Source organism: Convolutriloba macropyga, chromosome 14 (genome assembly GCF_964194025.1).
Source record: "Convolutriloba macropyga chromosome 14, txConMacr16.3, whole genome shotgun sequence".
NCBI classification, from domain to species: domain Eukaryota; kingdom Metazoa; phylum Xenacoelomorpha; order Acoela; family Convolutidae; genus Convolutriloba; species Convolutriloba macropyga.
This window is the reverse complement of record NC_134481.1, coordinates 44570536-44596927: the sequence shown is the minus strand read 5'-3', so window position 1 is coordinate 44596927 and position 26392 is coordinate 44570536. Positions and strand designations below refer to the sequence as shown.

General features: G+C 36.7%; 1 protein-coding gene across 1 annotated transcript in view; it reads left to right on the top strand.

The window, feature by feature from the left end:
- Positions 1 to 26392, top strand: part of LOC142352947 (uncharacterized) — a 125850-nt gene that overhangs the window by 20685 nt on the left and 78773 nt on the right. The window contains exon 9 of the mRNA XM_075405104.1: positions 20792 to 20905. Coding sequence (XP_075261219.1) covers positions 20792 to 20905 — 114 coding nt within the window. The remainder of the gene's footprint in view (positions 1 to 20791; positions 20906 to 26392) is intronic.

Here is a 26392-nt window from a genome sequence, read left to right as displayed (position 1 = left end):
GTCCCACTCTACTTCATCGCTATCCCAAGAAAAATCTTCGACTCGGCAGTGATCATTTTTATAGTGGCCGAATGGTAGTGTTTTAATTCCCTCCTTCAAAATGTGGCGTTTATTTTATTCGTTGAAATCGTTTGTAGAACATGCTTTTTCTAAACAATCCTTGTGTTTTCAGCGCGCAGTGTACTGGCAGTCACAAGTGTTTTATTGTAGTCTGAATGTCGAAGCAAATTTTGGGCTGCTCTGGTTATTTCTTTGGTGCACATTTTTCGGTTACCAATGAAAAGAAAATAGCAATCAAATCATGACAATCATACAAGGCTAGTTGGTACTCTGTTAGTTTTTTGGCATTATTAAACGTAAAATACTCAGCAACGGAAGTAATGCTGTACAGCTTTGGCCTCAGACATATAATTCTGAGGCCTTTTTTATATAATTCTCAGCAAATTCGTCTTTGAACCTTAAGACGACGCGTTTTTTTCTTCGCTGTGCAGTTCGTGACCTCTGGATAATTTGAGAAGTCAAATTGATCAAGAACATTGCTCTCCTTCAGTTCACGGTAGAGATCTTCACAATTGATCCGGTATAGCAAGCTATCAGTATCACTATAGAGTAATCAAAAGTCAATTGAAGATCGCATTGTTCCATAGTGAAACTGATACATGTAGTATTTCGCTAGATCAAGTATTGTAGCGCCTACTATAGTCGGTGTATCCCAATAGATCTTTTTCGGGCGGGAGGAGAGAGCTGCCATGTTTTCGCCAAACACTTTGAACTTGTCAAACTCAAACTTTCTTACTATGGTTAGAGTTCGTCTTGCGTCTCTCAAAAGCTCAATTTTCATCCGTCGACGTTTCGATTCGCAGTTTTTCCCATAAAAGGCTTTGTTCATTAGTTTATAGAAACTATTCTCAATTTTCTTAGAAGCCGCTTGTCTGTTCTCACTGCTCAGTGTTATAGGATGTTAACCAATTGTTTTGAGTATACTGTAGCACACGATGCATTTTCCTAACCACTAATCCCAAGTTAACATACAGTTTCAGCTTGTAATGCAGCACATGATGTTCTTTGTCGAAGAAACTCTGCAACAGTTTTGGAACTTTTTAGGGGGGTAAGTTATGACTCTCTCGCAAGTTTACTTGGTAGTCGCTGAGCCAGTCATCCTCAACAATGATTTTCGATGGTGCGAGGAGGGAAGTCCTGATGGTAATTGTGTAGACTTGCTGGATAATGCAAGTTGACTTCCACGAAGTAACCGACAAGGGTTATCATCAGGACAGTTTAGTATCTCAGCCAGTGTAATATGAGAATTTAGCGTGAATTCTGACTGAGAGAGTTTTTCATTCTGCATGACGCCACCGTATAGGTTAATGGCGTCCACGCAGAAGCCAAATGTCGAAAGTTCTGGTAAATATTTATTTTTTGCTGAAAAAAATTTTCATCCAGTAGACTGAACATACTCCTCCACGTACTGCTCCTTCTATCATATTGAGGTGCTCGCGTTCTGTAAGCAATTCGACCTCCGCCTTGCATATTCTCAAGGATGCCTCCTTAGCCATATTTGGCAGTGTGTAAAAGTGCATGCAATCGAGTTTGTAGGTCGAGAAACTGAGCTATCTGTGGAACTCACAAACGCATGCGAGAAGAGCGCAATCGGTTTTCAGGTATGCATCGTGGTAGTCTTGACGAGTTTGACAATTCAGATTGTTCCACATCGTCTTGGCGTGGATCAAGTTTTCTTGGGCTATTGTTACTGCGTTTCTTTCTAAATCTTTACGCCATTCTCTAAGTAGACAAACAATAATTTGTTACGCTTTACCTTAGTTCACAGCTTATCAGTATTATTCGTAAATTTTTAAAAAATTTTGCTAGGCTAGTTTTGTTCTTCTCTCATTTTTCTCCGATTGCTTTAAAACAGCAGTTGTCCAGCAAAACATTCTAAAATGAACGGAGTTCATATCGAAAAGCGATGTGAAAAAATTAGGATAATCCCATAAAACCAAGTTTTAGATGCTCGGTGTTTGATCTTGTTCTCATTGGTCATATTTATAGGGTATTATATTCATTGGTAGCAATGTTAGTCTTTGCTTCGTCTCTTTAAGGAATAGGAATCCATTTTACGAACCCATTCAAGATAGCTCGCACTTCAAATCAGATTTTTGCAAGATTACACTTTTTTCTAATTCAACAAAAATACTTTTTTTTTCTATTATGAAGTAGCATGAAACGATCATAAAAACAGGGGAATAGTTTAAAATCAGTCATTGTGATTTATCTTTTAACTTTACAAAAGTAGGAAGTTAAATGGGTTTTTTTGCCCCTTCAAAAAATGGTACACTCGTTTTTTGTACGTGGATAGAATTAGTAAATAAATACTGTCTCAAGAGAGTGGGGGGTTATCCTACGATACTTTAACATGGGATAATAGGGGGTTATCCTAGACGGAAAGGGATTAACATTCAATCTTTACCACATGTGATTATGTAAGACTATTTCCAAGGCGGCAAACTTGTTTTCGGTCAAACAGCCAACTTTGTTTTTTAAATTCAATTTCGTTCCGATAAGAGCTGCAAGTGATTAATTTATTGAAACGTATTTTAGCACCCACAAACACAAAATTTACACGGTTCAAAAGGCGCAATTTAGGTAGTTAGCGACAAGTTTATTGTCTTCGTGCAACTTTAAATGCTGGATCTTCTTCATAATGGCTACTACTTTCACACCACTCATTAGCTTCATAATTAATGAATGGGTTTGGGGATGTGGAGCTGGAGCTGGTGGTAGCATCAAAGTCTATAATATCATCGCTATCAATATCGTCCTCGTTAATAATACTTGTCATTGTGAATCCCGGGTCAGGTGTTTCACATTCTTCCGGGCTTTCACTTATTGTTGTATCCCACACAACAAAACTATTATTATGGTCCAGGTTTTGACTCAAATCTAGGAGAAGGTGAGCATATTTTTCCACATTTTCGTTGTCCCACTCTATTTCATCGCTATCCCAAGAAAAATCTTCGACTCGGCAGTGATCATTTTTATAGTGGCCGAATGGTAGTGTTTTAATTCCCTCCTTCAAAATGTGGCGTTTATTTTATTCGTTGAAATCGTTTGTAGAACATGCTTTTTCTAAACAATCCTTGTGTTTTCAGCGCGCAGTGTACTGGCAGTCACAAGTGTTTTATTGTAGTCTGAATGTCGAAGCAAATTTTGGGCTGCTCTGGTTATTTCTTTGGTGCACATTTTTCGGTTACCAATGAAAAGAAAATAGCAATCAAATCATGACAATCATACAAGGCTAGTTGGTACTCCGTTAGTTTTTTGGCATTATTAAACGTAAAATACTCAGCAACGGAAGTAATGCTGTACAGCTTTGGCCTCAGACATATAAACTTTTTTAAATAATTCTCAGCAAATTCGTCTTTGAACCTTAAGACGACGCGTTTTTTTCTTCGCTGTGCAGTTCGTGACCTCTGGATAATTTGAGAAGTCAAATTGATCAAGAACATTGCTCTCCTTCAGTTCACGGTAGAGATCTTCACAATTGATCCGGTATAGCAAGCTATCAGTATCACTATAGAGTAATCAAAAGTCAATTGAAGATCGCATTGTTCCATAGTGAAACTGATACATGTAGTATTTCGCTAGATCAAGTATTGTAGCGCCTACTATAGTCGGTGTATCCCAATAGATCTTTTTCGGGCGGGAGGAGAGAGCTGCCATGTTTTCGCCAAACACTTTGAACTTGTCAAACTCAAACTTTCTTACTATGGTTAGAGTTCGTCTTGCGTCTCTCAAAAGCTCAATTTTCATCCGTCGACGTTTCGATTCGCAGTTTTTCCCATAAAAGGCTTTGTTCATTAGTTTATAGAAACTATTCTCAATTTTCTTAGAAGCCGCTTGTCTGTTCTCACTGCTCAGTGTTATATAGGATGTTAACCAATTGTTTTGAGTATACTGTAGCACACGATGCATTTTCCTAACCACTAATCCCAAGTTAACATACAGTTTCAGCTTGTAATGCAGCACATGATGTTCTTTGTCGAAGAAACTCTGCAACAGTTTTGGAACTTTTTAGGGGGGTAAGTTATGACTCTCTCGCAAGTTTACTTGGTAGTCGCTGAGCCAGTCATTCTCAACAATGATTTTCGATGGTGCGAGGAGGGAAGTCCTGATGGTAATTGTGTAGACTTGCTGGATAATGCAAGTTGACTTCCACGAAGTAACCGACAAGGGTTATCATCAGGACAGTTTAGTATCTCAGCCAGTGTAATATGAGAATTTAGCGTGAATTCTGACTGAGAGAGTTTTTCATTCTGCATGACGCCACCGTATAGGTTAATGGCGTCCACGCAGAAGCCAAATGTCGAAAGTTCTGGTAAATATTTATTTTTTGCTGAAAAAAATTTTCATCCAGTAGACTGAACATACTCCTCCACGTACTGCTCCTTCTATCATATTGAGGTGCTCGCGTTCTGTAAGCAATTCGACCTCCGCCTTGCATATTCTCAAGGATGCCTCCTTAGCCATATTTGGCAGTGTGTAAAAGTGCATGCAATCGAGTTTGTAGGTCGAGAAACTGAGCTATCTGTGGAACTCACAAACGCATGCGAGAAGAGCGCAATCGGTTTTCAGGTATGCATCGTGGTAGTCTTGACGAGTTTGACAATTCAGATTGTTCCACATCGTCTTGGCGTGGATCAAGTTTTCTTGGGCTATTGTTACTGCGTTTCTTTCTAAATCTTTACGCCATTCATTAAGAGGCGGTAAGGATTTTTCGCTGAACTTTTCTCAACCGCTAACATATGGATAGGGGTAATATCCTTTTTGCTGGAGGAGCTTCAATTCTGTTGAGGATAGGTTAGGAAAGACGGAACCAATTATTCCAAAACGATCTCTTGGCAAAATGTCAACCAACTTTTAGAGAGACGATTTCATCATTGATGTGTTTTAGCCCCATTGGCATGTGGTCAGTTGGTTGATGAAAATTGGCTTGCTTGTAAGTTTCGGGTGGTGTTTTGTCTGTGTTGTAGTTCCTTCCTGGTCGATCTAAGCTAATATTGTTTTGCATATGATATGCGGCAAAATAGCAGTAAAGGAAGCAATTTTTATCCTCATGGTTACGGATATTAAGCAAACCGCGGCAATTTTGTAATTTTGAATTTAATGCAATGTACAACGAGCCGGTTATAGGTCGCTAGCTGGCAAAGTTTACAATTATTTTGATAACTTTCTCAAGCACCCAACCACTACCATTAGAGGCAAATGTCGTTAGCACTATCATCATCTTCTCGACCAAAGTCCAGAAGGTCTAACTGCTAAATCGCTGACTATAAACGGGTGTCATGTGCGAATTTGCATAAATTTCAATAAGCTCCTATTCCTGCTCTTCGTTTTGACTCGGTTTTCGGAGTTGAAGACGAGCACTAAAATGAACTTTTTGTGATCCTTGTGAGAGTTTTTGTTCTATAAGCGAATCGATTTGTGGTTTTTGCTGGAGCATGAACTGAGCAACGTCTCTGTTGGCTTGACTTGTTGATGGCGGCAGATGGTAACTCTGAAATGTACCATTAAAGGCAGTTTCAGCCGGCGCTCGAGTTGGTTGGAATTGGTCGCCAAAGACAGATAAAGAATGCAAAGAACTCACATGCTGAGCAAATAGTCTGGTGTTGTTAAAGCCCATATAGCAGGAACGACAACAATTTTTAAATTTTTTATGACAAGTCCCCATGTGTTGCTGCAGCTCAGAAAGATTTCTACAAGTGAATGTACAAATACAACAGGTAAAGACTGGTAAACCTACTTCGTCGGCGTGATAGCGAAGCTCATGGCGAAATTGATTTCCTCTGTTAGCAAAAGTTGCTGAACAAAATTTGCAATTGAAAACCATAGTTGAAAAATTCAAGATTCAAAACTTAGCAGAAATAATAACAACTTTCGTAAACATGTAACTCAATTTCAAATGGCGAATTTTTTTCTATACCAAACGAGGCTCTTATAAGAAGCGCGCTGTTCAAACTTTCAAAATTTTCGGATTTGATTGGATAATAAGAGCGCGCGTTTACTGTTTTATCCAGCTTTAGTCAACTACTACGAACATATCAAGTTGCGTTGAACTAAAAGTAGCGCTTTACGTTTCCCACTGAACAACACTGACTTGATAAAACTTGTTTAATATTTTCGAATTTTAGTACAAAACACAGAAAAACTTTTTCAAAACATGGGTTGTTCCTTTTGGATATTAGGTATATGTGATGTGCCAAAGCATAGCAATTGCAGTTTTTGGTTTGTTTAAAGAAATTTTAGATCAAGTCAAAGAAAACTTTTATGAATTTTAATCATTTGTTTTAATCTTTTTTTTATCTTGATAGCTAATATGCTCTAATGACATAAAGGAAGAGATAACATTTGTGTTTCAACCCTTTAGATGTAATATTGCACTTCAGTAGCCTACCTGAAAAGAAATATTTGATTTGATTTCCACAGAAATTTTGAAAATTATTCCAAAACATCGTTTTTTGGTACACTTTGTTAAATTTTAAGTACAAGGGATGCTTGTGACTGTTACGATGCACAGTTTTATTACTCTCATGGTGTTTGAACAGCAAATAAATCTACTAAAAGCAAATGAAATGTTCAATTTTGTCGCTTGATGTTGCAGAAAAAGCGTTGTTTGTAGTTTTTTCACTGTAGATGTTTATGGGTTCGTCTGACGATTTTGGGCCTCATAACAAAAAATTCTCCGCGGACCCTGAAATGTAGGACCCGGCACGAAAAAATCCCTCATCTTTATCAGGAAAAAAGTTAGGTTTTCTGTCAGTCAAGATCGATCAATGTCATCACATGACAGCTAATGACAAGCCCCCTGTTGCAAGCATTTTCGATGACAGCTATAATGAGATGATTTTGTCTCTAGCCCCAAAAAAGTCGGTTTTTTAGAAAAAACCTGGTGTATCATTATTATTTTGTGTACTTCAATTGATAATTAAGGCCAGATGTTAATAAGACGTTATGTCCAGATGTTTCGAAAATCGGTGAAGGAGCCGTTTTTCGGCCCTGACACTTATGACAGAAAGTGACAAGCATGTATCACTGATTATAAATCCGTAAAAAAATGTGCATTTTTTTCATTAATTACTAATTAGACTACTTATGTGCTTATTAGCTGTTAATTAATGGTTAGTTATCTCATGAAGGATTGAGTTTAAATTGTCGAGCGTTATGAGCTTTTTTGTAGTGCAGTGGTTGATAGTATCAACCCAATAGTCAGTTTCATCCCAACTAACTGTTGAAGCCGACTTTTCTGGGGTCAAAGGTCACCATGAAAAACGAAAAAATCTCATTTTTACGAAAAAATTCCATTCTTTTTTTCTTAATTTTTGCTGAAAAAATGATGTTGTACTAATTTAACTATAACCTGAAGATATACCCAACAGAAGCGCTGGTATTATATCAACATACCAAGAACAGTTTGTTTAGTGAGGTTTTTGTTTGAAAACGACTTTCTGAATTTTTTGTTTGAAAACGACTTTCTGAATATGCTCTAATGACATAAAGGAAGAGATAACATTTGTGTTTCAACCCTTTAGATGTAATATTGCACTTCAGTAGCCTACCTAAAAAGAAATATTTGATTTGATTTCCACAGAAATTTTGAAAAATATTCCAAAAACATCGTTTTTTGGTACACTTTGTTAAATTTTAAGTACAAGGGATGCTTGTGACTGCTACGATGCACAGTTTTATTACTCTCATGGTGTTTGAACAGCAAATAAATCTACTAAAAGCAAATGAAATGTTCAATTTTGTCGCTTGATGTTGCAGAAAAAGCGTTGTTTGTAGTTTTTTCACTGTAGATGTTTATGGGTGCGTCTGACGATTTTGGGCCTCATAACAAAAAAATTTTCCGCGGACCCTGAAATGTAGGACCCGGCAGGAAAAAATCCCTCATCTTTATCAGGAAAAAAGTTAGGTTTTCTGTCAGTCAAGATCGATCAATGTCATCACATGACAGCTAATGACAAGCCCCCTGTTGCAAGCATTTTCGGTGACAGCTATAATGAGATGATTTTGTCTCTAGCCCCAAAGAAGTCGGTTTTTTAGAAAAAACCTGGTGTATCATTATTATTTTGTGTACCTCAATTGATAATTAAGGCCAGATGTTAATAAGACGTTATGTCCAGATGTTTCGAAAATCGGTGAAGGAGCCGTTTTTCGGCCCTGACACTTATGACAGAAAGTGACAAGCATGTATCACTGATTACAAATCCGTAAAAAAATGTGCATTTTTTTTCATTAATTACTAATTAGACTACTTATGTGCTTATTAGCTGTTAATTAATGGTTAGTTATCTCATGAAGGATTGAGTTTAAATTGTCGAGCGTTATGAGCTTTTTTGTAGTGCAGTGGTTGATAGTATCAACCCAATAGTCAGTTTCATCCCAACTAACTGTTGAAGCCGACTTTTCTGGGGTCAAAGGTCACCATGAAAAACGAAAAAATCTCATTTTTACGAAAAAATTCCATTCTTTTTTTCTTAATTTTTGCTGAAAAATGATGTTGTACTAATTTAACTATAACCTGAAGGTATACCCAACAGAAGCGCTGGTATTATATCAACATACCAAGAACAGTTTGTTTAGTGAGGTTTTTGTTTGAAAACGACTTTCTGAATTTTTTGTTTGAAAACGACTTTCTGAATATGCTCTAATGACATAAAGGAAGAGATAACATTTGTGTTTCAACCCTTTAGATGTAATATTGCACTTCAGTAGCCTACCTAAAAAGAAATATTTGATTTGATTTCCACAGAAATTTTGAAAAATATTCCAAAAACATCGTTTTTTGGTACACTTTGTTAAATTTTAAGTACAAGGGATGCTTGTGACTGTTACGATGCACAGTTTTATTACTCTCATGGTGTTTGAACAGCAAATAAATCTACTAAAAGCAAATGAAATGTTCAATTTTGTCGCTTGATGTTGCAGAAAAAGCTTTGTTTGTAGTTTTTTCACTGTAGATGTTTATGGGTGCGTCTGACGATTTTGGGCCTCATAACAAAAAATTTTCCGCGGACCCTGAAATGTAGGACCCGGCAGGAAAAAATCACTCATCTTTATCAGGAAAAAAGTTAGGTTTTCTGTCAGTCAAGATCGATCAATGTCATCACATGACAGCTAATGACAAGCCCCCTGTTGCAAGCATTTTCGGTGACAGCTATAATGAGATGATTTTGTCTCTAGCCCCAAAAAAGTCGGTTTTTTAGAAAAAACCTGGTGTATCATTATTATTTTGTGTACTTCAATTGATAATTAAGGCCAGATATTAATAAGACGTTATGTCCAGATGTTTCGAAAATCGGTGAAGGAGCCGTTTTTCGGCCCTGACACTTATGACAGAAAGTGACAAGCATGTATCACTGATTACAAATTCGTAAAAAAAATGTGCATTTTTTTCATTAATTACTAATTAGACTACTTATGTGCTTATTAGCTGTTAATTAATGGTTAATTATCTCATGAAGGATTGAGTTTAAATTGTCGAGCGTTATGAGCTTTTTTGTCGTGCAGTGGTTGATAGTATCAACCCCATTGTCAGTTTCATCCCAACTAACTGTTGAAGCCGACTTTTCTGGGGTCAAAGGTCACCATGAAAAACGAAAAAATCTCATTTTTACGAAAAAATTCCATTCTTTTTTTCTTAATTTTTGCTGAAAAAATGATGTTGTACTAATTTAACTATAACCTGAAGGTAGACCCAACAGAAGCGCTGGTATTATATCAACATACCAAGAACAGTTTGTTTAGTGAGGTTTTTGTTTGAAAACGACTTTCTGAATTTTTTGAAGCTTTTGTTCACACCTAATTTTACATTTTAATAGCTTTCTCAACATCTTTTCTCTCAACCAATCAGAAGCCTGGTTGCTTCCTGTTATATATCACCTTCTGAACATGTTTGAGCTTGTCCATTTTGGAAGGTTTCTCTCAAGTTTTCTTACTAAACCTTACTGTTTACGTGATTCAATTGAACATGTTTGAACATGTCCATTTTTGTAAAATTCTAAATCAGAAGTCTGCTAGCTATGTAAAAAGATTGAAAGAAGAGTGTCAATTTGTGAGCTATTCACAAAAGCCAGTAACACAACACACCAACGTGCAAAGAACATATAATACAATATTAAATAAGTTGTTAGAGGTTAAAAAATTCCATTAGAGAGTCTTCTTGTCTTCGTTTTTTGGTGCTGCACACACTACTGAATTTTCGAAGCAATTGGTTGTCTTGAAATTGGCTGCATTTCTTTGCTGTTGTGGTGTCTGAAAGTTTGAACCAGATACAATATTGACATCAAACTGACTTCTATTTGCAAAACTTTCAGAGATCTTGTTCTTCGTCTGGAAATCCTCAAAAAGTGATTGGCCTGGGGTTGGAGTAACATTTGGGCTTAGATCCACAGCAGGAGTTGTTGGAACACTGACTAAAGCACTCGGTGGCTGACTGTCCGGTGAGGATAGTGATGATTTGACGCCCCACATATCACCCAAATTTTCGTAGGCTTGATATGTGCCGAGTTGGTTCTCGAATAACGGCACACAGTCGAAGTCGTTTCTGTACAAGATACGTCTCACTACTTCCGGTAAAGTTTCTTCTTTTAAAAGCATTTGTGGCATTGTTTTTGGTGATAAGTGTCCTCCAGAAGTAATGATACTGCTTTGTACACAAGCGATCTTTCAAAAGAAATAGCAGACTCCGAAAGAATTTTCACGGACATTTTATCGAAGTTTGTTTTCAAGTTCGTTTAAATAGTTAACTGTTAAGTAAGTGCAAAAGAAAGAAATGATCACAAGTACAAAATTCTTTCACAATGTGTTTAATTAAAACAAGGTTCGCCTTATCTAAGAGCAAACATATGATTGGAGCATAGACTTTAGTCACACCTAGTTGCATAATATAGCTCTCTTTGTTTAAAGCATATGGTTTTTATTAGGCGCACTGTGGTTCCTTTACAGAGGAATTTGGGGTCACAATCGTTTTGTATGGGTTTGTATGTAAATTGTGTTTGGTCCCTGCACTATACTATCTCGGGTCACATCTCTTCAAAATAACTTGTAAGTAAAATAAATACATGGGTTTCTACACTATTAATGTCTGACACTCTCCCACACAGAAGTGTGGGGTTGTGTTCATAAATGTACTGCTTTATATACAAAACACATGTACTTGTTATCTTTGTTCACAAGTAGGTTCGCGTAACTCATGGTTTATAGAGGTATGGCTTTAATTAACTATTATCTAAGGTCACATACGTATAAAAGTTTAAAATGAACAGTCTCAAGTACGCGGTGGGGCGTACTTGACACTGTTTTTACCAATCGCATGGATTTAATTAAAATTTGACAACACTGGTTTCATCCCAACTTGTTGCGCCTCCTAATTTCGTAGTTTTTTACATTATGTTGACTGAAAGTGATAAAACAAGTTGCCATGACCAAACGCTTTTCAATTTGGGAAATGTTGAAATAGCAATCTCCAAACCGTGTGTCTTTTGAAGAAGAAAAATTTATGGTAGGCAACTTTTTTTTTTCACCCTCAGTCAACATAATGTAAATAACTACGAAGTTAGGAGGCGCGGCAAGTTGGGATCAAACCAGTGTCGTCATATTTTAAATAAATCCAAGTGATTGGTAAATACAGTCACAAGTACGCCCCACGGCGTACTTGAGACTGTTCATCTTAAACTTTTATACGTATGTGACCTTAGATAGTAGTTAATTAAAGCCATACCTCTATGAACCATAAGTTACGTGAACCTACTTGCGAACAAAGATAACAAGTACAAGTGTTTTGTATATAAAGCAGTAAATTTATCAACGCAACCCCACACTTCTGTGTGGGAGAGAGTCAAACATTAATCGTTTAGGGACCCATGTATTTTACATACAAGTTATTTTGAAGAGATGTGACCCGAGATAGTATAGTGCAGGGACCAAACACAATTTACATACAAACCCATACAAAACAAATGTGACCCCGAATTCCTTTGTAAAGGAACCACAGTGCATCTAATAAAAACCATATGCTATAAACAAAGAGAGCTATATTATGCAACTAGGTGTGACTAAAGTCTATGCTCCAATCATATGTTTGGTGTTAGATAAGGCGAACCTTGTTTTAATTAAACACATATTGTGAAAGAATTTTGCACATGTGATCATTTCTTTCTTTTGCACTTACTTAACAGTTAACTATTTAAATGGACTTGAAAACAGGCTTGAAAACAATGTCCGTGAAAATTCTTTCGGAATATTCTATTTCTTTTGAAAGAACTCTTGTTTACCAAAGAGTGTTTGAAAATTTTGTCGTTCTGATACAACAGAGAAAAAAACGATTTCTGGTACAGATGCCACTATTGTTTGATACCAAAGCTGTTTATTAACGAAATTTCTGCCCTAGCTGAAAAAACGGAGCCGGCTGATAGCAGTATCGTTACTTCTGGGGGACACTTACCACCAAAAACTATGCCACAATTGCTTTCAAATGAAGAAACTTTGCCGGAAGTAGTGAGAGGTATCTTGTACAGAAACGACTGCAATTGTGTGCCGTTATTCGAGAACCAACTCGGCAAATATCAAGCCTACGAAAATTTGGGTGATATGTGGGGCGTCAAATCATCACCATCCTCACCGGACAGTCAGCCAACGAGTGTTTCATTCAGTTTTCCAACAACTTCTGCTGTGGATCCACGCCCAACTGTTAATCGAACCCCAATCCCATCACTTTTTGAGGAGGAAAAACAAGATCTCTGACAATTTGGCAAGCCAGTTTGATGTCAATATTTTATCTGGTTCCAACTTTCAGGCACCACAACAGCAAACAAATTCAGCCAATTTCAAGACACCCAATTGCTTGGAAACTCCAGTAGTGTGTGCAGCACCAAAAAACAAAGACAAGAAAACTCTCTAATGGACTTTTTTTAACCTCTAACAACTTATTTAATATTGAATTATATTTTCTTTGCACTTTGGTGTGTTGTGTTACTTACTTTTGTGAATAGCTCACAAATTGACACTCTTCTTTCAATCTTTTTACATAGCTAGCAGACTTCTGATTTAGATTTTTTCAAAAATGGACATGTTCAGACATGTTCAATTGTATCACGTAAACAGTAATTAAATATGTAGTATATAACAGGAAAGTTCAAACTCTGTATGTTCAAACATGTAATATATAACAGGAAGCAACCAAGCTTCTGATTGGTTGAGAGAAAAGTTGTTGAGAAAGCCCACGTTTGACCCCAAAAAAGTCAGCTCCAATAGAAAGTTGGGATGAAACTGACTATTGGGTTGATACTATCAGACACTGCGCTACAAAAAAGCTCATAACGCTCGTCAATTTAAACTCAATCCTTCATGAGATAATTAACCATTAATTAACAGCTAATTAGCACATAATTAGTCAAACTAGTAATTAACGAAAAAATGCACATTTTTTACGGATTTGTTATCAGTGATACATGCTTGTCACTTTGGTCATGAAGGTCACGGCCGAAAAACGGCTCCTTCACCGATTTTCAAAACATCTGGACATTAACGTCTTATTAGAATCTGGCATTAATTATCAATTGCAGTACCCGAAATAATAACGATACACCAGGTTTTTTTCTAAAAAACCAATTTTTTTCGGGTTGGAGACAAAATCATCGCATAATAGCTGTCATCGAAAAATGCTTGCAACAGGGGGGATTGTCATTAGCTGTCATGCGATGACATTGATCGATCTTGACTGACAGAAAACCTAACTTTTTTCCTGATAAAGATGAGGGATTTTTTCGTGCCGGGTCCTACATTTCAGGGTCCGCGGAGAATTTTTTGTTATGAGGCCCAAAATCGTCAGACGAACCCATAAACATCTACAGTGAAAAAACTACAAACAACGCTTTTTCTGCAACATCAAGCGACAAAATTGAACATTTCTTTTGCTTTTAGTAGATTTATTTGCTGTTCAAACACCGTGACAGTAATAGAACTTTGCGTCGTAACAGTCCCAAGCATCCCTTTTACTTAAATTTTAACAAAGTGTACAAAAAAGGGATGTTTTTGGAATAATTCTTCAAAAATTCATTTCTTTTTAGTCAGGCTACTGAAGTGCAATATTTCATCTAAGGGATTGAAACACAATTGTTTTCTCTTTGTTTATGCCATTAGAGCATATTAGCTATCAAAATGAAGAAAAAGAATTAAATAAATTATTAAGATTCACAAAAGTTTACTTTGACCCGATCTAAACTTTCTTCAAACAAACCAAAAAACTGCAACTGCTATGCTTTAGCACATCACATATACCTAATATCTAACAGGACCTAACCATGGTTTAAAAAAAGTTTTTCTGTACATTGTACTAAAAATTCGAATATATCAAACAAGATTTATCATGTCAGTGTTGTTCAGTGGGAAACGTAAAGCGCTACTTTTAGTTCAACGCAACTTAATATGTTCGTAGTAGTTGACTAAAGCTGGATAAAACAGTAAACGCGCGCTATTATTATCCAATCAAATCCGAAAATTTTGAAAGTTTGAACAGCGCGCTTCTTATAAGAGCCTCGTTTGGTATAGAAAAAAATTCGCCATTTGAAATTGAGTTACATGTTTACGAAAGTTGTTATTATTTCTGCTAAGTTTTGAATCTTGAATTTTTCAACTATGGTTTTCAATTGCAAATTTTGTTCAGCAACTTTTGCTAACAGAGGAAATCAATTTCGCCATGAGCTTCGCTATCACGCCGACGAAGTAGGTTTACCAGTCTTTACCTGTTGTATTTGTACATTCACTTGTAGAAATCTTTCTGAGCTGCAGCAACACATGGGGACTTGTCATAAAAAATTTAAAAATTGTTGTCGTTCCTGCTATATGGGATTTAACGACACCAGACTATTTGCTCAGCATATGAGTTCTTTGCATTCTTTAACTGTATTTGGCGATCAGTTCCAACCAAATCGAGCGCCGGCTGAAACTGCATTTAATGGTACCCTTCAGAAATAACATCTGCCATCATTAACAACCCAAGCCAACAGAGACCTTGCTCAGTTCATGCTCCAGCAAAAAACCACAAATCGATTCGCTTATAGAACAAAAACTCTCACAAGGATCACAAAAAGTTCAATTTAGTACTCATCTTCAACTCCGAAAACCGAGTCGAAACGAAGAGTAGGAAGATGAGCTTATTGAAATTTATGCAAATTCGCTCATGACACCTGTTTATAGTCAGCGATTTAGCAGTTAGACCTTCTGGACTTTGGTCGAGAAGATGATGATAGTGCTAACGACATTTGCCTGTAATGGTAGTGGTTGGGTGCTTGAGAAAGTTATCAAAATAATTGTAAACTCTGCCCGCTAGCGACATATAACCGGCTCGCTGTACATTGCATTAAAGCCAAAATTACAAAATTGCCGCGGTTTGCTTAGTATCCGTAACCATGAGGATGCAAATTGCTTCCTTTACTGCTATTTCGCCGCATATCATATGCAAAACAGTATTAGCTTAGATCGACCAGGAAGGAACTACAACACAGACAAAACTCCACCCGAAACTTACAAGCAAGCCAATTTTCATCAACCAACTGACCACAAGCCAATGGGGCTAAAAGACATCAATGATGAATTCGTCTCTCAAAAAGTTGGTTGACATTTTGCCAAGGGATTGTTTTGGAACAATTGCTTCTGTCTCTCCTAACCTATCCTCAACAGAATTGAAGCTGCTCCAGCAAAAAGGATATTAACCCTATTCATATGTTAGCGGTCGAGAAAAGTTCAGCGAAAAATCCTTATCACCTCTTAATGAATGGCGTAACACTTTAGAGTGAAACGCAGTAACAATAGCCCAAGAAAACTTGATCCACGCCAAGACGATGTGGAACAATCTGAATTGTCGAACTCTTCAGCAACAAGCAAGCCAACCTTCATCAACCAACTGGACATTTCGATATGCCCATGGGGCTAGAAGACATCAACCGGTTCGAAAATCTCAATAAAGTGCGAATCAATCTGTTTGGTTAAGATGGTAGAGACTTATTTCCACTCAGAGTGTCAATGTTTGTCTCAAACTTCACAAGGGATCTATTGTTTTTATACGAAGCTGACTGTTACCATTATGTATTGATTACCAACTTGGTTACAGTAGTCTGTCAACTCCGAAATACCAAATTCCGCTTTGCGTTTCATATTTGCTGGAATTGTTTCTGGTTGTGGGAAGAAGGCCTTGCAAAGCTTACCGAACATTTGGAGACCCGCTGTGAAAATGCGCCGGCTGTTGTTCGATTACCAGCTCCGGGAAAAAAATTGTAAAAATTCAAAAACTTGGCCACTACCTGATTTGTTGCATTACTCATTTACTTTGACTTCGAATCCTTCTTTTGTCCAGTAGCAGGATTCGCAACCCACGGGAACAACTCATACACCAGAGTTATTGAAAAACACGAGCCCTGTGGGTTTTCACTTGCGGTAATTGATCACAACTCAACAAAACCCATCTTCTTCCACGTGGACAGCTCTGAGGATTAATTTACTAAATTTGTAAACATGTTCCACGCACTAGCCAAGGATATATACAAGCGCAAACGAGCTTTTCCTTTCTTCAGAGATGACCGTAGCCAGTATCCGAAAAGTGAAGCTAACGAATGTTTGATTTTTAACGAGCCCTTCGACGATAATGATGAACAGTCATCAATTGATCTGGATCACTGCCACTACAGCGGACAATTTCTAGGCTGCGCTCATGAAAAATGCAACCGAGCACAAAGGAACGTCAACTTTACCCCTGTGATGGGTCATAATATTCAAAATTATGATCCCATCAGATTTTTTTAGCCCTGCAATCCTGTGAGCCAACGACCACTGTAACTGTAATTCCGTCGACTGATGAAAAAAACATTTCCATGGATTTTGGAGTTCTCGAGGAGACCATAACTCTAGATGATGGAAAAGTGATCAAAAAGTATGAAAATCTGAGGTTTATTGATTCATTCAATATGATGAGTTCGTCTCTCAAAAAGTTGGTTGACATTTTGCCAAGAGATTGTTTTGGAACAATTGCTTCTGTCTCTCCTAACCTATCCTCAACAGAATTGAAGCTGCTCCAGCAAAAAGGATATTAACCCTATTCATATGTTAGCGGTCGAGAAAAGTTCAGCGAAAAATCCTTATCACCTCTTAATGAATGGCGTAACACTTTAGAAGGAAACGCAGTAACAATAACTCAAGAAAACTTGATCCACGCCAAGACGACGGGGAACAATCTGAATTGTCGAACTCTTCAAGACTACCACGATGTATACCTGAAAACGGATTGTGCTCTTCTCGCATGCGTTTGTGAGTTCCACAGAAAGCTCTGTTTCTCCACCTACAAACTCGATTGCATGCACTTTTACACACTGCCAAATATGGCTAAGGAAGCATCCTTGAGAATATGCAAGGCGGAGGTCGAATTGCTTACAGAAGTTGAGCACCTCGATATGATGGAAGGAGCAGTATGTGGGGGAGTATGTTCAGTCTACTGGATGAAAAATTTTACAGCAAAAACTAAATATTTACCAGATTATGACTAATGTGAACCTTCGACATTTGGCTTCTGTGTGGACGTCAATAACCTATACGGTGGCGTCATGCAGAATGAAAAGAGATACTTAATTGTACTGATGATAACGCTTGTCGTTTACTTCGTGGAAGTCGACTTGCATTATCCAGCAAGTTTACACGATTACCATCAGGACTTCCCCCCTCGCACCATTGAAAACTATTGTTGAGAATGACTGGCTCAGCGACTACCAAGTAAATTTGCGAGAGAGTCACAACTTACCCCCCTAAAAAGTTCCAAAACTGTTGCAGAGTTTCTTCGACAAAGAACATCATGTGCTGCATTACAAATTGTTGAAACTGTATGTTAACTTGAGATTAGTGGTTGGGAAAATGCATCATGTGCTACAGTTTACTCAAAACAATTGGTTAACACCCTATTTACGTGAACGGAAGGAGAGCAATGTTCTTGATCAATTTGACTTCTCAAATTATCCAGAGTTTCACGAACTGTACAGCGAAGAAAATAAACGCGTCGAAAAAAGTTTATATGTCTGAGGCCAAAGCTGTACAGCATTACTTCCGTTGCTGAGTATTTTACGTTTAATAATGCCAAAAAAACTGACAAACTACCAACTAACCTTGTATGATTGTCACGATTTGATTGATTTTTTCTTTTCATAGGTAACCGAAAAATGTCCGCCAAAGGAATAACCAGTGCAGCTCAAAATTTGCTTTGAGATCCAGACCACAATAATACACTGTGACTGGTAGTACACTGCGCGCTGAACACACAAGGATTGTTTCGGACAAGCATGTTCTACAAACGGTTTCAACGAATAAAATATGTCTCACTGCTTTTGATAAAAAACGCCTCATTTTGAATGAGGGAATTAAAAGACTACCATTCGGTCACTATAAAATAGATCACTGCCGAGTCAAAGATTTTTCTTGGGATAGCGATGAAGTAGAGTGGAACTATGCAAATGTGGAAAAATATGCTCACCTTCTCCCAGATTCGAGTCTAAACTGCGACCTTAATAACAGTTTTGTTTTGTGGGATGCAACAATAATTGAAAGGCCGGAAGAATATGAAACACCTGACCCGGGATTTGCAATGACAAGTATTATTAACGAGGATGATTTTGATAGCGATGATATTGTAGACTTTGAAGCTACCACCAGCTCCAGCTCCACATCCCCAAACCCATCCATTAATTATGAAGCTAATGAGTGCTGTGAAAGTAGTAGCAATTATGAAGAAGAACCAGCATTTAAAGTTGCACGAAGACAATAAACTTGTCCCTAACTACCTAAATTGCGCCTTTTGAATTTCTAACCGTGTATATTTTGTGTTTGTGGGTGCTAAAATACGTTTCAATAAATTAATCACTTGCAGCTCTTATCGGAACGAAATTGAATTTAGAACAAAGTTGGCTGTTTGACCGAAAACAAGTTTGCCGCCTTGGAAATAGTCTTACGTAATCACATCTGGTAAATAATGAATGCTAATCTCTTTCCGTCTAGGATAACCCCTATTATCCCATGTTTAAGTATCGTAAGATAACCCCCCCGCCCGCTCTCTTGAGACAGTATTTACTTACTACTGATAGACATATCTTGACAACCAATGGTAATTCTTAGGCAATATAAATCCAACACTCTTAGAATTATAAATGATATCCGACTCAAAGCAAGTTAGCAATTATAGATAACAAAAAATAATTGTTTCGGTTGATTTAATTACTTTAACACAACATGCGCATTGTGTTTACGTCAAAACATTACAGGTCTTTGCAATTCAAGACAAATTGGAGCAAAAAAAACTATTCAAAACCAACAAAACAAATAGAAGTTTGAGCTCGGATGATCAATTCTCACTAACGCCTTATTACGTTTTTAATTTTTTAAACGTCTAGTCGATCATTTGAAGCTTTTTTTTAAAAAAAAAACATTTTGTCCACACTTTGTCAAAAATTGTTGTCTCCTTTAGTATTAAGTACTTATTAATCCCCTGCAACTATCCGTCGCAACTATTATCTTCCCGCTTCCTATTTGTAGCCTTCACCAGTTTCCGCAGAATATCAAGCGCACTTGCGATACAGAAAATCAAGCCGTAATATAACGTTCGTGAGCAATCAGTCCAATAGTATGTATTAACCGAACTTAGTTCAAAACTTACTTAAAAAGATATTCAGTTTTTGTGTTTGTCATATTTGTTGTTGTTTCCATTCATATGTCTTTTAGAATTATGAATAACAGGCCCAGTTGGCTTTTTAATAGAGAGAGGTGATAATATTTGCTTAAATAAAACTATTTGATATCTTTTGTTCTTCTGATTTGACAAAATTAACTTGTTTTTTTTTCTGTTTTTTGTAACTTTGGTTCTCTTTGATTTTTCTCGGTTTTAAAACCTACAAGTTTTTGCTTTTTTTGTATGCTTAGTTTTTTGAGGATTATGAATTGTTTCTTATCTGATTGTTAATGGTTTTGATAACTTTTGGCACCTCTAATGTTTTATCTCTTTTTTGAAGACTTCTAAATTTTTTTCGTTTACTTTCATACATATATAGGGTCAAGCCTAGTTTTGAACATTTTTTTTTGTAATTTTGCAGATGGTTAGAGTGTTGTTTTGCTCAGCTTTTTAATACTTGTTCATTTCTGTTGATTACGTCGTCTATTTGTATCGCTTTACCTTAGTTCACAGTTTATCAATATTTTTCGTTAAGTTTTTCAAAACTTGGCTAGGCGAGTTGTATATTTCTCCAATTGTTCTTCAATTGCTTTTAAACAGCAGTTGTTCAGCAAAAAAATCTAAAATGAATGGAGTCAGTATCGAAAAACGAAACTGAAAGGAATCGGGATAAACCCATAAAGCCCAATTTTAGATGCTCCGTGTTTAATCTTTGTTCTCATTGGTTGTCTCAGTTACTAGTTTTTATGTTTATTGGTAGCAATATTAGTCCCTGTATCCTCTCTTAAAGGAATTGGAGGGTCCAATCTACGAATCCATTCAAAATAGCTCGCACTTTGAATAAGATTTTTGTAAGACTATGACTTTTGTCTAATTCTTTTTCTGCTCTTTCAATCCCAATCTGGGTTTTTGGAAACATTGGCATCTATTTGCCAGCAATCTGCTGGGTGTGTTTTTCTTCGTATTTTTTTGGTTTTTTGGTTTCTGAGTCTAATGATCAATATGATAATTTGATTATGCATGTGTTTTCTTCAGGTTGATTCTCTGGTGAAGAAGAATTCAGATGCTGAGGTGAAGAATTCAGAATTATCAGTGAAACTTTCTCTTTTGGAACAGATGAAGGAGAAAGAGTCACCAGTACAAGAAAAGGTATGTCATTATATATATCAGGCAGCGTTAATTTAGTAGAAAACAATGTTAATTTCCTCAAATTACACATGAGAACTGTAAAACATATGGTATAGAGTTAAAAATTTATTCACCGCAGCGTTAAGATATTCTTTTCAAAAGGTATAAAATGTGGCCCATGGGACTTGATATGAAACTATCACAACCGAACGTGGGATTAATTTATCCACTTAATTATGAAAAAACATGCCTTTAATGTCGACTGCTAATTGTCGGGATGAAATGATAGAGGGGCTAAAAGATAGAGGGGTTAAATCATAGAGGGGTGAACAAATCGGTGTTAAATGAATAGGGGTGAAAAGAAGTAGAACCATTTTAAAGGCGGTCATTGTAATTTATCTGTTAAATGTACAAAAGTAGAAACACTCAGGTCGTTGTAATTTACCTACATAATGGAGCCAAAAAAGCATCATACTCCTAAAAAATTTTTAGACTACAAAAACAACAAAAAAAGAATTTTGAGTTTAAATCAGATCTCTAGTAACGCCTTATTACGCTTTTAGTGTTTTAAACGTTTAGTCGATCATTTGAATAGTTTTAAAAAAACCATTTTTGTCTACATTTTCTCAAAAATTGTCTGTTTTAGTAATCACTACTTAATAATCGCCTGTAAAAATTCAGTTGGAGTCAGATCAGTACTCTCTTCTGGAAAGTCCAATACCTCCCACAAAAATTGGCGAAAAATTTCAATTCGGTTTTTAAATGGGAGCATTATCTAGTTTTTAACTAGCGTCGCTAAAAATTACTTCTTAATTTCTCAAAATACCCAAATAACCTTCCTCAGAATTTAGCTTGTTTGGACAGCTATCAAGCAATTTTTTTCAACTTATTGTGTTGTTGTAAAAATATTAAGGATCGCTTTTCAAAAGTCATTTTTTTGGTTCTGTCAAGAATAGCGTTCCATTTCTTCATATCTTTGATTGCTCAAACAATCTTTTCGCTGGATATGCGCACTCTAGTCTCATCAGTAAAAACAACATTTTACCGAAAGAAGAAGTCTTCCTGAGAGGGCAGCCGTGAAAAAACTCCAGAGTTTCGGAAATTTTATCTGACTGTAGTTAAATTATGTCACAGCAAGAGAAGGAGTTATTATTCACTCTGAAGATTCTGGCGTCGTTTGGAACATTGATTTACAATTTTTTGCTTTTTTGACAATTTCCGAAGGCGTTCTTTATTTTTGGCCTCCAAGCTGTATTTTAGGTAACGTTTTTATTTATCATGTACCCTCGATCTTGATTTTAAATTGAGTTATGTTTGTAATTTTTTCCATAAATTACGCAGTGGAGCGTAACTCATTGGCAAGCAGCAAAGGTACAAAGCAATTTAGACATCTTCTCAGTTGAAGTGCAGAAAAAGATTTTGAAATTATTCTTAAAGCTTCGAAAATTCACGCCTCTTTTCAGGCCTTTTCGGAATATCGCAAACTTTGCGTATATGCACGAATCACGGTTAAAAGAGCAGAAATATTGCTGTACGTAGCTTTTTGGTACCATAGTGGTTTGCACATTTAAAAAATAGAACAATATCGGATTTCTCTTGTCGGATTTCTATCGGATTTCCCTCGCTGAGCAAATACCGATTTTGAAACCTTGAGATATACTTCCTGTAAAATACCAAAATGTCTTCTGAAAAATCTCATTTAGTAAGAATTATGTTGATAAAGAATTTTTAGTTTTAATTTACATGATTTTTGGCGGAAACTACAAAGCTGAGCCTGCAATATTTGCGAAAACTTTTTCTGTCTGGAAAATTTTTTGAAAACGCTTGCTTAAATTTTTAATAATTTTGTATATTAACTTTTAACTTGGTTAACATAACGGTGGTTATCAATACAACAGATCAACAGTTTATGAATCTCATTTCATCAGCGGTTTTTATTTTTCCACATGTAAAATGTTTGTTTTTATTCTAACTTTTAACAATGTTAGAATGTTTTTACCAATTTTTTTATTCTAACAATGTTAACGTTTTGTATACTTTTTATATGCTATGTTATTACCTTTAAATTAACCTGGGTTGTTTTTACAAAGGGCAATATTACTAAGTGAACTGCATTATTGTTCTGTTTGTTCATGCACTTTTATTTTTGCACTTTATTTTGTTCTTCTTTTCCCTGTCGTTCCCACCCTGCAGCTGGGTCAATTAAGGGAAGACCTGATTGAGACTAAGCAGGAAAAACGGCGTCTCGCCACAGAGCTCAAAAGTGAAGTTGAAGCCAAGCAACGAGCGCTGGAAAAGGCTTCAGCTCTGGAAAAGAGCATTGATGAGATTAAAAGGAACCAGATCAAATTACAAGATGCTCTTATTTCAATGAGAAGCCAGCCAGTGTTTACGACCCATGCACTGCAAGAGGTCATTCAAAAATTAGTGCGGGAGAAATTGCCTTAAAACACTCACGTGCACATTTCAAAATGCCGAAAGTCTGCAGTGCCAGAAGTTAAAATGCCAGAAGTTGCTACTTAGCCAGAAGTTGACTTCCGTTGACTTTCGTCATTTTAAAACGTGCGCGTTTTGTGTTTTAAGCATGGTTAAGTGACTCTGCAGAAGTCACTTAGAAATTCTGACTCAATATCTCGTACCGCTTCTCGGTTCTCGATAAACGCCAGAAGTTCTCAGTGACTTCAAGCGGAGTCACGTAACCATTACTTCATACTTGTTCCCAGTTTAGTGATATTTAAGCGGGATCTATCCTGTGTACCCCAGAGTTTAGTAATTTGTAGTATTTTCGGTATGTATAAAGTTTTCACACCCCCCCCCCTCCTGCTGGTTTCATTTTTTACATAGTTACGAGTTATATATGGAGGTAGCAGACGAGTCGAGAGGGGGTGCGGGAGGGGGGAAGGGTTAGAGATGTTTAATTGCTCTCAAACGAAGTTTGTAGCTATTATATTAGTCCTGTCGGTCTTTTTTAATGCGATTTTTCGCTCGACCAATTTTTCGTCTGACGCAATTTGACTCTTCGTCCTCAAAAACGGGATAAACAGGTAGCGCCCAGCGGGCATTAAGTGCTCTTAGAGCCTTTCAGCTCTGTTTCAGCTCAAACTGCTTTGGAGATTTATACTTATGGTGCGAAGGGCGGTTCTTAGAGACGCCCCCCCCCCCCCCCCCCACTGTTGCCCCCCCCCCCACTGCAGCCAACTCATCAGCTCCTCGGTGCACCCCCCCCCCCCCGCTGCGCTCACTTACGCGCCTTCAATTAAGCTAAAGCTAGCCTCACTAAACCGTGCCTAGCTGCTGACGGAGCCAACCGCTCGCCGGTCGTTTGAGAGCAATTCTCCCGACATTAGTTGGTTATTTTGGCTATTTTGTTCAGTTTTTTTGCTTAATTTCAGCCTTATTTTATCGGCCTTATTTTCGTTAGTCGGTTATGTTTTATTTAATTTCTATAATTGGTAGAAAAATAGGTACACGCATGTTCGAAGTTATATAGAGTAGAATGTTGACATTTTAGGGTGTTAGGCGACAGATGTTTTCATCTGTAGCCATAATATTTCACCATTCTCCTTTAAAGATAATATATCGCTGGCTTCGAAGGTAAAATAAGCTGGGCGAGTTCGATAATTTGGCTTGATGCAAAATTATGGATTTTTCCCATTATAGCACCCCCCGCTTAGTTGTCATATAACATAAAGCCCCCCCCCCCCCCCCCTCAATCATAGAATTTCTACCATGAGGGGTTATATTTTCGTGAGGGGGATATAGTGGGAAAAACTCAAAAATTTGTTTTAGAATAAATGGATCATTATAAAGGAAATGAATCATTCTCTTTTAGAGTCGAGTTTACGAGGTCGTTCGGGCCTCCCGTGGCTCGCCAAGTGTAAAAGTATGAATAAAATAGACGTTTTCCATTAAATTTGGAATACTCGTCGTCAATTGGTTCCGTTCACTTTTGGGACCATTTGACGAGTGAAATTCTGAAGACGTCTGTTACGGAACCATCAATCATAAATCCTCAAAATCAGTTGATAACTCACACCTGACTAATTGTTTCAACCCTCCACGAAATTAGGGTTAGACACTTTATGCTAGCGTGGCTCATTTTTGGCCGACCAATATTTTTTGGAGGAGATATAAAAGGCGAACAAACAAAAAATTTAACAAAACCTGTATCTTGTTTTGTCTGTATCAGCCTTCAGAGCACATATATCAGCCTTCAGAGCACCACAGTAATTTTGGTAAATACCGGTTTTTCTTAACTTGTAATAACTTGCAAGTCGACCGTTTAACTTGTAACAACTTGCAAGTCGAACGTCTAACTAAGAAGTTTCTCGCGAGTTTGTCTCAATCGGTTGAGTGCAACTTTGACTTTCTATCATTAACGTATAAAGTGCGCAGGAATTAGTTCTTTAATTTGTTTAGAGGAATCAACATTATTGAAACCCAATTGCTGTTTATAAATGTTCTTAAAATAAATTCCTTTTCGGCCTTGATTGAAGTTCCACTTCATATTTCAGCACCTTTCTCAAAATAATTAATTTACCTTTTTGTAATTTTGTGATTTCTTTTCATACTTTCTCAGGTTCTATTTTTTGCATGAGAAAGTTAATCTTACGAGATCAATTTCCTGATTATTTTTTCTGTCGATTCGCAGAATATGTGTACATTCATATCTTGCAGCTTTTTTCCTCCTTATTCATTTATAGGCAGAATCAATTTCTTCTAGGTAGTTACAAGTTTTTGGCAGAAAAACTAGTTTGGTGGTGAATTTCCTTCTATGTTTCTGCCAGTTCTTGTAGGTCGAACGGTTAACTTTCAAAAGACTTGTAGGTCGAATGGTTTGTCTGTAAGAATTTTTAATTCGCATGGTTAACGTGTAAGAACTTTTTAGTGTTTTTGGGAGAAAACCTTTAGAAGCGATTAATCGCTTTGTAACAACTTGCATGAAAGTTGCCGGTTCTTACTGGACAATTCTTCGAATTCGACCCCAGTATGTTGTACTAATTTAAACTGCTAATCAAAATCGATTTTTTTCGGATAGGTCTATGCTTTTTGTAATCCAAAACTGCATTAATTTTTAAAATACCATTTCAAGAGCGCTTTTAGGTTTAAATTGTGTATTGTAACTCTAGTTGTCAATGACTTAGGTTAAAAACTTACACTTGGAAACGGTTTTCTGTGAAATTTTAAATGCGAAAGTTGTGTATCTTTCTAATTGTACAAATGATGTTTTTTAAGCATAGAACTGGAAATAGTTCGAGTTTCATTGTTAAATTGTTTTAAAAAAAAACGTTTGTGTTGATATGATGTTGAAAATTTTGTGTCACATTTTTTTTGTTCTTCTGACAGAAGTAAGAAACGATCAAAACAAACCTAAATAAAAATAAATTTCAATGAGTTTCGAGAAAAAAAGTGCATTGATTATAGATTACTTATTTCAGACGGAACGCAACGCGCTACTGCTTTTTTGCTACATTTAAGTTTTAGTCTAAAAATTAACTTCAGTAAAAG